Source organism: Phaseolus vulgaris, chromosome 8, assembly GCF_051622355.1.
Source record: "Phaseolus vulgaris cultivar YP4 chromosome 8, ASM5162235v1, whole genome shotgun sequence".
NCBI classification, from domain to species: Eukaryota; Viridiplantae; Streptophyta; class Magnoliopsida; order Fabales; family Fabaceae; genus Phaseolus; species Phaseolus vulgaris.
In genome coordinates, this window is record NC_143505.1 from 57,399,928 (window position 1) to 57,415,418 (window position 15,491).

Genomic DNA, 15,491 nt, shown 5'->3' on the forward strand with positions numbered 1-15,491 from the left:
AAAAAATGTCTTTTTGTGCTATTTGAAGTTAGTTGAAAAAAAATTAAAAATTAAATGATATTAATTAAATTTTAGAAAATAATTAATAACTAATTAGAATTTATAAATACATCAACCATGAACAAATGACTCGTGAACAAAAGGAAAAAAAAAGGAAAACAAAAATACTCTGATATGAGGTTTGAGCCAGAACATTTATTAAGAGAAGATTAGACTAATTAACAATACAGAGTATTATTAAAAATGTTTTATATTCTAGTTAAGTAACTTGGTCCATATGCCAGTAATGAATTCATGCCAGGGCATTCACATCCGAAATTGGACACTCCATTTGCTTGATATTATGTAGCTCCAAAGTCATAAATAAATAAATAAATGCTAACTAAAGAATCAATAAATTAAATATTTCCACTAAAAATTATGGTAGATGTATATATTAATGATATTAATCATTATGTGTTTCTGATATAAACTTTTCAATAAATGTTTTTATATAGATCACATGCATTTTCTTTGAATGGTTGCATTTTAGTCTAGTAAAACAACAAATATCTAATACAATTACTTTCTTAAGAGCATAATAGAATTATTTGTTTACAGAAACTTAACTAGATGTTTTAAATTTGAGTTTTGTATATACAATTGTATTAAATGTGCCAATATTCAAAGTGAGAGTTTTCCTACAAATAGTGATTCTGCCAAATATTATTGTTTCCAAAAAGTAGACGATTTATATATAAAAAGAACGATCACAATGTTCATAAATGCTTTTAAGAACATTTATTAACAAGCTTTTCTGTACATTAAAGGAAAGGTTTTGATTCTTTGACAGACTCTGTTCAACAAAAGTGAGTTTGATACTAGCTACCTCACCTACTTGATTTTGATTAAGAGGCAATTACTAAAACCAGTGTGAAGCATCATCAAGATCCAGTGTGATGTCAACCACAAGATTAGCATAAATACTAGGTTGAATTCATGATGGAGAATATGCCATAACTACCAAGGTAAGGTGGAGGATCATACTCAGTATTCAGGGCAATTATGGTCTCTGCAAAATGGTAGTTCCACTTTTTAAATATTGTTATTGTTATTTCGTTGTTGATTAGTGATCAGTGACCAATTGCAATTTGGAACGCAATTTTGTTTCATAAGCCACACCATATCATATCACATATCATTCTCAAAGAATGAATATGATAGTGAAAACACATTGAATGGTCTAAGACAGCCTTATTAAAGCCATTGACTGTGAAGTTGGAGAAGTACCAGAAATATGGATCTGAGAGCATCTTCTATGAGAACTGATTTGACTATTAGGCCCAGGTTCGCTTTCATGGAATAATTCCTAATTGCTATGTTTTTCTTTCGATCAAAAAGAATAGTAAAAAAACACTTTATATGAAATTGGAAATATACATAACCTTACTTTCGTCAAAGAAAAGAAACAGAAAATCCCTCATGTTGCATCTTGTTTTTGCTACTGACATAAAAGAAAAGGCCTGTTTTATTTTGGTTCAGAAAAAAACTATTGGATGGGAGAGTTGGTCCTTACATAGGATAGTCTTTCACTCTTTCTGTGGTCTTTATCAATCTTGGAAGAAGTTGAAAGAATAATCTATAAAAAAATAAGGAAGTTGAGTTGGGTGAAATATGGTTTATATATGTGTTGATTTAAAGGATTGCATTTACACCTATCCAACAATTACATGGCAGCATATTAACATCCAGTGCATATAACTATACTGAATATTCTGTACAATAAAACATAATATACACAATGGTTAAGAATGTTACATAGGTGGAAAGGACTCAATACTTCTTTCCAAGCAAGATTATCGCTTTTCGATGGTGTTAAATACTAGAGCTAGTCATGGTTATTCACAAATAGCACACCATGAAACAATACACACATGCATGCAGAGTATACCACTACTTTGTACATTAAGCATTGCCTTTCAAAAGAACCGCAAGCTAACTAACAAAATTTGATCAAGAGACTCCGATAAACCATGACATCAGGTGGGGGACTCGGCCAGAAGAAGTGTATGCCACCAACCACAAGCAACATTTTTAGGAACACAGCCTTCAATGGTGACTTCAGTAGGAACGTTACGGTCAATCACGTCCCCAAGGCCCAGCTGTCACACCCAGAAATCACAACTTAGAACAGAATGATGACACAACATGAATGTTACTAATACCAGCACAAGTCTACACTTAAAATAAAAGTGGTCAAATAGGAATTCCAAAAACGTTCCTTGTTAAAACATGAAATAAAAAGATGTACATATGAAAAAGGTAGTGTGATATCAGTACCTGTCCATATTTGTTCCAACCCCAGCAGAAAACTCTTCCACCCTCTTGAAGAACATAAACGAAAGAAAGAAAATTAATTAAATGTGTGAAGATTAGACATGCCAGTTTACATGTGTGTTTTTTGAATTAAAAATTAAACATTAGTTGTGCATAAGGCCTGATGACTAATGCAAAAGTAAAAACAAAAATCTTATTTAACCCATGTGGGATTTGGCTAAAACAGAGACTATATAACCCATTCATAACAGACCCTGTCCGAGATTGTTCCGTTTGACTAGCACCATTGTCTTTATGGACATCACATAATTAAAGAATCTTTTTACCTTTACATCCCTTTACAGTGGAACCGACATTTCCACATTTTTAACAAAACATATAGGTTACAGCCTATTTTTTCCACAATTTTCTTCACAGTTGTGTAGGTAACAGGACATTCAACCAAACTTTGGGAACATGACGAATGATTAACAAGTGGGGAAGTTTTAAGTGCTCACTGCTCATCTACTTCAGAGATATCAAACAGATATTCAGATTTATATAGTGTTCAGAGATGTGTTAAATGACTTCAATAATGGAAGCCTGACTCTGATAAGACAGCTATTAAAATGACATAAGCAGGTCCCTATAAGATGGTATACCTGTTATTAAAGCAGTGTGACGAGCACCACACGATATATTCTGTGCACGCATATTTTCCAAACTCGGAGAATCCACTAATCTTGGTAGAGTCTGCTAAAATTGAAGTTAATACTTAAAAAACTGAATCACAGGTTCCCTCAACTAATAGAACTGTCAAATAATACCACGTGCTTAGCAGGTCATTCAGTGACATCAATATTTATGACGAATGTACAATCACAGACAGCACACTGGTGATTGATATAATCAGGTAATTATGTTATGTTTTAGCGACAAACTGAGTGGGGAATCTATGGGATGACACTAATTATAGCATACCTCAGCTTGATCAGCACCAGTTCCTAGCTGCCCAAACTGATTACCACCAAATGAATACACATCACCATCAGCAGATATACAGACTGTATGCCACAGTCCTGCAGCAACTCCCTCTATGTGGATACCCAATAAGGAAGATACACAAGTTGGGCTTAGTTCATCATCGGTAGTTCCTTGCCCACACTTGACCAAAACAAGATGACATGAATATAGTACAATGAGCTAAAGCATGCATTGAGTAAGAGGTGACAAGAAAGATAAAATATTGTAAAGGAATAGAATAAATAATCCCTTGTTAGAGTGAACCACATCTTCAACATCTACTTGCTTTTGTCCACCATATTCTACTTTACCTACAGATTCATCCTTAAGAATGGTTAAGGGGTGATGGTATTCAAACAGTGCCACAGATGAATATCACATAATTCAGTTGGATTCATGTTTATGATAATACTCCCACAGTCTAAGGGAAGTCAAAGCACAAACTTAATTAAGTACACGTTGCACTTCACATTTTTCCCAGTACCAAGGAAGTATTAGATAGCAAAATAAACAATAGGATGTTGGTGATATGACATGGAAAGTGAGGTAATTTAGTGCATGGGATGCTCCTTATTATCAAGGGGGTACACTTTTATCTGATAAGATCATGAAAATAAATTAAAGGCAAAAGCAGAACTGGACGAGAGAGAGAGTTTGAGTTCCTGACAAGAATACTGCATCAGAATGGGATTTTCGAATATTAGGATTTAGGAACCATTGCTAGCAAACTACAGGCTTGCACACATCAGAAATTTTATTTGCAATAAACACTGACAAAATTTAAGGAAGAACTCTGCAAGTTTGATCTGCTATAACATACCCACTAAACCAGTAACCTTAATTACGAAGCCATGAAAATTAATTGGGAATATGCTGGTGACAGTATATATTTACAAATTCATCAAGTTACATTGCCAAATAAAATATAAACTTGCAGTAGTTAAAATAATATCCCAGTTCACTTTATATTTTACCTGTCCATGGAGTCCCCAACCAAAAGTAAGCAATGCTCCAGCATCTGTCAACTCAAAACATAGATATTCCAATATTAGTTCAAACAAATTTACCAAAGATAACATGAAAGTTTTTGGAAACAAAACAAGCTTACTAAACAAGTTTTTATAAGTAAAATTAACTCCTATTCTAGTATCCAGAAAGACAACACTATTTATAGATCAACATTTTCACAAGGTTTTGGATCTAATGTTAAGATACTATTTCTCCTTGTCAAATCATACAATTCCAATCAGTCCATTCGATTCATTAAGATACTAGTTTTCTCCTTCTAAGCACAAAATTTTGACGCAAGGTAGGAAAATTGCAACATTATTAACAAAGCATATAGATATTTTCATTTAGGTTCTTCAAAGAAATAAAGCGCAGGTGGCCCAGCTGAGTTGCTGAATAGACTGACACATATGTACCTGTAATTACTGCACTGTGTCGACCTCCACAGGCAATTCTCTTTATGTAACTTCCAGGAACTCTAAAACTTTGTCCCTCTGAACCCATGCTTCCTCGAACCAGTGTAGCAGATCTATCTTTACCATAATAAGAAGAATCAATACATGAAACAAGATGAGGAGAGGATACCATACGTATTCTTGAACCCAAACCAAGATTTCCTTCACCTCCATAGCCCCAAGCCCACACCAGTCCTGTATCTGAAACTCTCATAAAACCAACATCAATGATACCTCTTAGACATCAAAGATGCTTCAATCAAACCACGTTACACAATGGGAAGAAAATAACATACAAATCTTAGACTTAGGTTTAAAACTAGTCCATTACAAGGTCCTGTACCTGACAATGCAAGTGTATGGCGTCCACCGGCAGCAACACTAGCTATCTTTATTCCTGGATTTAGTGTGACAAGACACGGAACCGCTGTCAGACTATCGTCGGTGGATGATGAGCTTTCAGGTGTTTGCTTTGCTGCAGATACTCTCCTTCGCTTTGTACTTTCTTCTCCACTGTTATTGGAGGCAGTACCTCCAGTAGATCTTGAGCCTTGAGAACGAGGGCTCACTATTGCAAAACAACTCTACATCAGTCACCAATAACAAGGGATCATGGCCCCCCCAGGGAGGGATAACGGGAGGCAGTACATCCAGGTAGGGAATGAGGGTTCATCATAGAGGGGTAAACCATAAAACGTTTTTTTCTTCTTTCTTTTTGGGTTGCAAGATTCTATCATATCCCCCACTCCTTCTTTGGAGCACCTTGGCTTGCTTAGACCACTCCTTGGGAGGGACAGGTAGCTGTACATAAGCTATTGTTGTAAAGAGGTCAAACATACCTTGCTCTATCGATGATTGACTATGCCTTCCTGACACATCTTTTTCAAGACTTATCCCTGTCGATGGTTCACCAAATACCCTCCCAGAGGGAATACATTCTTTCCATCCCCATGTATAAACTTCTCCATGTTCTGTGGCAAAACATATTTGTAGAAAACTTTGATTAATGTACAAGACAAAAAAACTCTTTTCCAATTGGATGTGTTACTTGTTAAAATAACAGATACATGAAAAGCCTTTTAGAAAACCAAAACTATAGGTTCTATTTTAGTTTAGTCTTCTCCTTTCACTCTCATCATCTCATTACTTCTTCTTTTTCTATCAGACCAGAAAGGTAAGAAAATCCACCTTACCTGTTACAGCAACACAATGAGCCCACCCTGCTGCAGCTTGTACAATAGAGGCTTCAGTTGGAAGAGGGAAAGGCTCTGGAGTTTCCTTTACAAATAAACCAGAAATGTTAGTTTGTTGACAAAGCAAAACGATATAATAAGAGAGAGACGTCAAGGTTAAACTATTCCATAAAATTTGTATGCATTACCCCGTGCTTGCCAGAAGTCAGATAGCTTTGGCCTAAATCATCTGTCGAGCCCCACGTGATGAGCTTCCCTGATTCTGATTAAGGAAGAACACGTGAGTAATGATGAATCCTTCATACAAAAAAATGGTAAAAGAAACCGAAAGAGAGATAGGCCATAATCCAAAAACTATCACTTAAATAATTTACAACACAGGGAAGAACAACAACACATTCCATGGGATGAGGGGCGAGAGATTGGTAGCAAAAATAAATTGTCTCAAGTAAAACAGTTAATGAAAGCCTCACAAAATTCCCAACAACCTCCTAAATTCATCTCCTTATATTTAAGTGTTTGACCATATTTGACCAACCTAACAAAATAAGACCCCATCAAAGTTCAAAAGCGCAATACTTTATTTAATAAAACTATAAACAAAAATACAAAAAAACACTGTTCACTCCGACCCCGTCCAGAGAGAGAGAAAAAAAAAACTCCAATGAGAATAAAATCAGACAAGGAAGCTCAAGCCGCTAAACTAAGTTGAGTTTCTGCTCCAATCTTCCATCAACAGAGTTCCACAATTTTCCCCAAAGCTGCTTAATTTTCGAATCCAAACCAATATTGGAAGAAACAAAAGGTAATTAAAGGAATGAAAAGATAAGGCACCAGAGATAGCAATAGCGAATCCACAACCACCGCCGCAAACATCCTTCCAAGAGTAACAACACGGCGGAAACCTAACGGCGACGGGAGTCAAGAGCGGCGTCCTCTGCGGCAGAGCTCCGGGAAGGTAACCCCACATATAAAGCACCCTCTGCAACGCCCCTCCTTCACTTCCCTCGCCATTATTCATGCCCATTCCCACAATCTCAAATTCCCAGTACCAACACAGTCAACAACACACACACTCACTCTTTCTTTTCCCTTTTATTTTCTGGCGCTTTCTTCTCGTTGGAGAGAGAAAGAGAAACAGCGTCTGTTTGTGTCTTCGTTTGTTTCTTCGGAGTGGCCAACGTATAAAATGAACGAATCATTTTCAGTGGAATGAGGCTGCCACGTCGGATGCCCACGTGGTTGCGTAGCCACCTGGCCACCTGCTGGCCGCTAGATTCTTCCGCCATTTCCAGCCACTAGTTTCGCCGAAGTTTCTGGAAGGTCACGCGCCTGGTGTGTTACCGTGTTCACTCCATTCGTCGCCACGTGTTAGTTATAGGTGAAAACTCCAATGATTGTGTTTCCACGTGGCATTTTCTACACCCGTAACAGGAAAACACTTAATCATTAACCTGAGTCAAACTCTTAATATTCAATTATATATATGCATATATTTTACTCTTTTACTATAAATATTTATATAATTTATTTTTTATTCACCTTTAATATTTATAAAATCAATTAACATTTTTTTTTCTTGAACCTAACCTATCATAAAACTTATTTGATAAAAGTGTATGTTCAAAATTATGGACTTATTTGTACTTCATATTTAAATAAAAAAGTGTTGAATGCATTTTTTTTTGTAAATTAATCAATGAAATATTTAATTTAATGAAAAAGTAAAATTAAAAGCTTGAGGTAGTAACTTTTTAGCAATAAATGGATGATTGCTTCGTGTGACGTTTTAATTGGACCATTACAAATTTTGAAAGAACTATAGGTTTGTTTGACCTTTTTCAAATTGAAAAATAAAAAATATTTTTAAAATTATAATAACCGTAAGAGTTTATGAAAAGTTAAAAATAAGTTATTTCTAACATTTTTATAAGGGAAAATCATGAATTTTAAATTTCACGTTTAAATTAGCCTGAAATAATTTATCACTTTAAATATTACAATAATAACTTTTTTAGTTTCATTTCTCCTTTGTATATAGTTATTAGATAAGATAAAATAAAATAAAGAAAAAGGTTATTTTATAATTTTGGTATTTTTTATACAAAAAACTATATTGTAAAAAATATGGCAAGAAATTTAAATTATTTTTTTTGTAAAATATAAAAATATAAATACATATTTCAATATAATTTTACATTTATCAATCAATTATAGCTATCACCAATTTCCCTAAACATTTTATAATGTAATAGGTGAGTTTAACCGGTCCAAAAAGAATAAGAATAAGCTTTTATTTAAGTTATCAACTATTTTGCTAGATATAGCTAAACTAATATTTAAAAAGTCATTAGTAAAAAAGTTGTTTTACAAAATAAATTCACAGCACTAAACTCATTTAATTTAAAATTTCAAAACAAAACAAATCAAACAACTTAGAATTAACTTATTTAATTTATCAAAATAAGGAGTTTTGTCTTTAATGAAATATTTTTCTTAAAAGGTTTTTGTATTTAGCTATTTTAAAGGGTTTAAAGATGAAAATTGTAACAATAAGTGAAAGTGGAATCAAGCATACACCGAAAGTGAGATTGGGTTATGCCGTCTAAGGGCAACATCCGTCAAATATTGAAAAAAAATATAAAACACACACACACACATATATATATATATATATATTATTCAACTTTAAGCCTTTGGTTCCATTATTGGAAGATTGAAAAAAAAGCAAAAATAAAGAAAAAGTGACATTAAAGAATAGTATAAATACAAGTTCAAAGTTTTTAAATGATGATGATTGATTAAAAAGAATAAAAGTTATTGATAATTTCTTAATTTAAATAATGATCAATGTAATCACTTAATAATTGAAAAATAAATAAATATGAAAAATTAAGAAATTGTGTCCTTTTAAATATAGATATTTTGATGAATTTTTTCCTACTTAATTAATTATGTTACAAATATAGTAATCTATGCAGGTCTATTATCCTATTATACAATTAGTTAATGATGATAGATTATGTATGATATTAAAAGGAACATGTAGTATGGTAAGTAAAAATATTTTGTTTTGTACTTTGAATTATGATACAAGATAAATAATCATTTAGTATGCATTAAAACAAATGAAATACACTCTTAGTTTTTTTTTTTATCAGCAATTATAAATAGTAACACTTAACTAAATACAAATGTTCTCATTATCCATAAATCCAATTGTAAAACTTAATTAAAGCTAATGTTGTAAAAAAAGTTACCAAAATTGTGTGTTGAAGTTAAGTCTTCAATTTCCTAAATAAATCATCACATTTTTTAAATGTTGACAGAAATTAAGTATTAAACTACTCAAACCTAATTAAAATATTTATATATCATTCCATATTTAACTAAACACACTTCCATCTAAGTCAAATTATTATTATGGTCTTTTAATCCCAACAAGTTTTCTTGCTTATTGTTGGAGATCCCACATCGACTAGAGATAAGGACATTTCATAATATATAAATGGGTGCAAACCTCACTCCATTGAGCCGGTTTTATGGGGTTGAGTTAGGCTTAAAGTCCACCTTCGTAATATGGTATCAGAGCCATTTCGAGTCTATCCTAACGAGTGTTTGTGTTGGGCCTATCTATCGGGCCGCTATCGGATCACTCATAATATATAGTCCCACGCACGAGTTGGCAGCCTCGGCGTGAGGGGGTGTGTTGGAGATCCCACATCGACTAGAGATTAGAGCCTTTCATTGTATATAAGTGGGTGCAAACCTCAACCCTATGAGCCGGTTTTATGGGGTTGAGTTAGGCTTAAAGTCCACTTCGTAATACTTATATCATGTTCATTTTATTTCCTTATATTGTTGTTCATATTTGTTTTACTTTCTACAATTTGTAACAAAAATAAATAAAAAATTGCCAATCTTTTTATTAGTTAATAATTACCTGCATACCAAAGTTTTCTGGTTTGATTCTCATGTATTCATGCAAAAAAAAAATGATTCCCATGCTTTTTTCAGATTGGAATATATAGTAAACATGTGATACAGATTATTCCACATGATTCCTTACAAAATAAATAAATAAAAAAAAAAAAGATAACATGCACTTTCTCTGGAACCAGATTTGGTTTTCTTCTTGTCTTTTTCATTGTTTCTTTTTGCATGTTAGAGTTACTGTGGCTTCATGAACTTTCCTTTTTTCCCTCAAATTTTCCTTTTTTTTTCACTGTGCCCTTTACATTCATATATGTGTATACAGTTTCAATGGTGACCATAATTCAGAATGTTGTTTGTTTCTTTTTTTGGACATTTCAGAGATCCAATTTCATGTTAAGAATAACTCATTATTGATGAAGCTGCCATATATGTATAGCACACACTACCACAATCATATGTGTGATCATTTTAAAACGAGTAGGTTTTTTTGTTTTAATTAATAAAGAATACATTTGTTATTTAATTATAATATTATATTCGATAATCATGTTTTTTTTTTTTAATTTTAAGTCATCTCCATAATTTCATACATGCATTTAATATATTTATTATTATATAACATAAATTTAATAGTTTTTTTTTCTATTTCATTCATATGTTACTTATGCCGAGAAGAGTTAGTTAATTTGATTGATTAGTTGTTCGTGTGTGATTATTTGATAAAAAAAAATATTAAATCGTTTAAAAAAAGTGAAAAATTAAAACATTTTGAGTAACGGAATTAAATTGAAAAAAAATTATAATAACAAAAAAAACTATTAAATCTATGATATATACACAAAATTAAATACTCAAATCTCAGACAAGTAAATATAAGATACGAAAACGTTTTTTTTAATATATAAAATACTCAACTATTCAAATATTATAAACTAATATATATATATATATATATAATCAACTTATAAAAAATAAATAAAATAAAATATATATTAAATATTTTATTTAGATTTTTTGCATCATATATATGAAACTTCATTTATACTCACTTACAAACACAAAATCATGTAGCAAATAGCACCTTCATTACTTCACTTAAAGTCTCTAATAATTAAGTTGATACAATGAGACATGTGATTATTAAACGAATCTTATATAACAAGTACTAAACACATTTATAAAATACTAACATTTCACTCAACACCATAATTTACTTGTTCATTTAATTAATTAAAGTAAGTCCTAACACTTAGTATATAAGATAATAATGCAATAATTATCACAAGTACTTTATGTCCTTTTATCTACCTTATTTAGATCATAGTTATATCTAATGTTATTACCACATATATAACTAAGGTAATCATCATTTTCATTGATCATTTTAGAAAAGAAACAAAAAATTTTTACAACAAATAAATCAAGTTGTTCCATTAAATCTAACTATAATATTACAATACATTTATATAAGAAGTAATGTTCAATAAAACTATAGAAGAGACATTATAAAGTCTCCAATAATTAAGTGAATACAATAAGTCTCATTATTAAACCACTTTTAGATGACAAATATTTAACATATTCATGATATACACTAACATTTAACTCAATATCATAATCCACTTATTCACAAAAAAATTAAGATAGCTCCTAACACTTATTATATTATATAAGAGTGGATAAGTTTTTCACCCTATTATCTACAATGATTTGGATGTTAGTTAATGAAACTTAAACATCTTATGTCATTAATACATAGCACATGTACCATCTCTATATACACCATTTTCATTGCTCCAAAAAATGTCCAAACAACACTCTTCACTTTATTACACACACTTTCTAAATTTAGTTACACAATCATTTGACAGTTTGTGTCACTGTCAAAGGCTTTAATCATCAACCACTACCACAAATAAATTTTTCTCAACCAAAAAGTTTACAACCCTCACGTGAAATAATAACATTATTAATTTTCCTTTTGTAGTTTATATCAGGAAAATGACACATGATAAGAATTGGGTGGAAACTCAGCTAAATTTTGCCAACTTTAATTCAGATCTACTAGAGAATCTAAATTAATGAGGTAAAAAGTATTTTATCACTTGTTCTTCACTTGCTCTTGCAGTGTTGTCACTTTCCAAAATTTGTTTTGCCATTAATATGTATCTTTCATTACTTTCAATCATTTATTTCGCAAATGACTTTCAATATCTTCCCATAAATAATTTATAACTTTTGTACAATTCTTTGGCATGCTTCTGATACAAAGTCGGTTTGTTCAACCAAATCACTAACTACCTGATTGTGCATGATATGGATATGTGTCCCACTAAAGCATAACAACAACAGAAACATCCTCAAACTCCCATGTATCATTCAAAACCTAAATTTAATGCAAGCTTTCAAGTACTTGAATTCATATGTAGAACTTCATGAATAATAGAGTGGGTCTAACAAGACCAACAGCCTACAGGCCCAGTTCAATAAAATCTGAGGCCCAATCCAAGTACATACGAACAACACTAGACAGCTTCTTCCTGCACCTCCATGATTTCTTCGGGCACCTCCATAAAGTTTAAAAATACCAAAATTATCCTTCAATAAAAAGATAAAAATGAAAATATTGTTTGTCTGCTAGTGAAAAAAAGGAAGTTACTTCGTGTGGTGGGGTGCAGCGCTGAAGCTTGAGTGGTGGTGGTCCTTGAAGTGGTGTTGGAGGTGGTGTTGAAGGTGGTGCTTGAGAAGGTGGTTGAGGTGGTGCACGGTGGTAGGTAGCAGCGGTGGTAGGTGGTGTTGGCATTGGCACCGTTGGTGAGGTACATTCTCATTCTCATTCTTCTGCCTTAAATAAATATTTCCGCATTAGTTAATCCAGTGGATCCACGAATCACATAATCTGGTGCTTAAGTAAAGCGTTTCAGATTAGATAACTTTTGTGCATACCGGATCCGGAACCTGCCAAAGTCATATTTTCAGATTGTGTAATCCAGTACCAAATGAACTATGGATTACGCAATTCGGACATGATTTTAGAACTTTCAATATGCCTTACGTATTACGTAGTCCGATACTCATTTTGCTATATGAATTTCAATTACGCATTACACAATTCGGAAGACATTTGGAACATCAAACATGACTTACGAATTACATAATCCGGTAGTCATTTTGCTGTGAAAATTTTGACTTATGGATTACACAATCCGGAAGTCACCTGAAATGACTTATGGATTACGTAATCTAGAATTCATTATGCTGTTAAAATTTGACTTATGGATTATACAATCCGGAAGTCATGTTTAAGTTGTCAATTACAAAATCTTATGCTATTTTTGTTTTGCATATGTGAATTTATGGAAATTATAATAAAATGAAAATTTATGTTTTATGAATGAAGGTGTAAGTATGGAAGAATTAATGAATTATGTGCATCAACATGGATTGTCTGAAGGGGACTATGGTATCCATTTTACAACAAATGAGGTAAATAAAATTTCATTTCATTTATGTTTATTGCATTATAATTGAAGAAGTGATTTTGTAATATTGTTAGAATAACTTTGTGTAGGTGTTTCCTTCGCGAGAAGACTTACTTGAATGGTCCGTAGGGTTGGTTATGGACTTGGTTTTTTTATTGTCATTATTAGGTCTGACATAGCAAATGGTAAGTAAGGGAGAAAGACATATGTCTTGTTAGGCTGTGAAAGGGGGGGTTAGTTATAGAAAGTATAAGGATGGTTTGGAGGTTAGCGTAACTGGTACTCGAAAATGTGAATGTCCCTTTAAATTGCGAGGTAAACCTGTTGGAAAGGGTCAAGGTTGGGTACTTAAGGTAATATGTGGTACTCATAATCATGATTTGTATGATACCTTAGTTGGTCATCCATATGCAGGCAGATTAAAAACGAATGAACATTCAATGCTTGTTGATATGACTAAAAACATGGTTAAGCCAGGTAACATTCTACGTACTTTGAAGGAGAATAATGAGGATAATATGACAACAATAAAGCAAATATACATTGCAAGATACTCGTACAAGAGATCAGTTAGAGGACCAAGAACTGAATCACAACAGTTAATGATGTTGTTAGACCGTGACAACTATCTTCACTGGAGTACGTGTCATAAGTCTTCAAATATTGTTAGTGATATTTTTTGGACTCATCCTGATGCTGTGAAACTCTTGAATGCATTTAACATTGTATTCTTAATGGATACAACTTACAAAACAAACAAATATCGACTGCCTTTGCTTGAGATTGTTGGTGTAACTTGTACAGGTTTGTCCTTTTCTGCTGGTTTTGCATTCTTATCTAGCGAGAAAGAAAAGAACTTCATATGAGCATTACAAAAATTTAGAGGGTCACTTTTGACATCGCATGTGGGGCCTGAAGTCATTGTTTGTGATAGAGATTTTGTTTTGATGAATGCCATCAATATTGTGTTTCCTAAAACAAGAAATTTTCTTTGTCGGTTTCACATCAATAAGAATGTTAAAGCAAAGTGTAAAATGTTGGTAGATTCTGTCGAGGCTTGGGAAGTTGTGATGGATTCATGGAAGACTATCATTGACTATACAAAGATTGGTAAATTTGATGAGTTTGTGAAAATTTTTGAAACTATTTGTTCACCGTGGCCATTACTTTTTGAATATGTGAAGAACACTTGGATTATTCCGCACAAAGAAAAGTTTGTCAAGTGTTGGACAAATTTGTTAATGCATTTGGGAAATACAACATCAAACAGGTATATGAATGCCTTTACTTTATTTAGAACGTTTTATAACGTGTAATTATTTTATTATGTTTTATACTTATACAGGGTTGAATCAGCTCATTGGTCTTTGAAACGAATATTACAAAATAGCATGGGAGACCTGTGCTCGTGTTGGGATGCTATCAAGCATGTTATTATACTTCAACATAACGAGATTAAGGCATCATTTCAAATGAGTCTACATGTGATAGGACACACATTCAATGTGCAATTGTATAAAATGTTGGTTGGCTCTATATCTAAACATGCTTTAATTCTCATTGCTGAAGAGTTTGATCGGGTCAATGATGTGGGGTTTGATAGTGAATGATGTGGATGTGTACTCAGACAGACTCACGGATTACCATGTGCTTGTCAGTTAGCCAGGTATGTTATGGGTGTCATTCCTCTTAATGAAGTTCATGTTATGTGGACGAGACTGAGTTTTTCAGGTTTATCTGAATGTGATTCATCATCTCGGTTGTCAATTCAACAAGAATGGGATGTGATTCTATCCCGGTTCGACGAGGTTGATATTTGTGGCAAAGTGACAATTAAAAACAAGTTGCGTGAAATTGCCTATCCGGACATGACAACATTATGTGCACCACTTAATGTAGTTAAGACAAAAGGATCTCAAAAGAGTCAAGGAAATAAATTTCAAAGGTCTACAAAACGCACCCCTTCATATTTTGAGCATGTAGATCGCATCCATTTTGTAAATGATAGTTCATCATCTTTGAAGACTTGTGAGGGAAAGGTTAAGGTATGACCAACACCAATACAATTCCCATGCTTGATCAATTTCATCCAAAATGTC

The 15,491-nt window shown here is 32.6% G+C and overlaps 2 protein-coding genes across 12 annotated transcripts; one reads left to right on the plus strand and one right to left on the minus strand.

Annotated features, from left to right (window-relative positions):
- Nucleotides 1-1,642: 1,642 nt before the first annotated feature.
- LOC137823917 (ultraviolet-B receptor UVR8) lies at nt 1,643-7,192 on the minus strand. 11 transcript variants are annotated; one of them, XR_016514666.1, is made up of 12 exons: nt 6,809-7,156; nt 6,163-6,236; nt 5,975-6,059; nt 5,621-5,752; nt 5,125-5,349; nt 4,950-4,982; nt 4,743-4,855; nt 4,293-4,336; nt 3,277-3,629; nt 2,958-3,048; nt 2,320-2,363; nt 1,643-2,141 (listed from the first exon to the last, which is right to left on the minus strand). XR_016514666.1 is itself a non-coding variant. In XM_068629262.2 (12 exons), the coding sequence occupies exons 1-12, from the start codon at nt 6,999-7,001 to the stop codon at nt 2,019-2,021; spliced, it is 1,344 nt and encodes a 447-aa protein (XP_068485363.1). In that variant the 5' UTR covers nt 7,002-7,149; the 3' UTR covers nt 1,643-2,018. The 11 variants fall into 11 exon arrangements, 4 of the variants coding, with proteins under 4 accessions (XP_068485363.1, XP_068485361.1, XP_068485360.1 ...); XR_016514664.1 differs by having other exon boundaries at nt 4,743-4,859; XR_016514665.1 differs by having other exon boundaries at nt 2,958-3,051; nt 4,743-4,859; nt 6,809-7,149.
- Nucleotides 7,193-13,318: 6,126 nt separating this feature from the next.
- LOC137825404 (uncharacterized) lies at nt 13,319-15,002 on the plus strand. Its single transcript, XM_068631076.1, has 4 exons — nt 13,319-13,396; nt 13,611-14,196; nt 14,437-14,662; nt 14,738-15,002. Exons 1-4 carry the CDS (start codon nt 13,319-13,321, stop codon nt 15,000-15,002), a joined length of 1,155 nt encoding a protein of 384 aa, XP_068487177.1.
- Nucleotides 15,003-15,491: the final 489 nt, after the last annotated feature.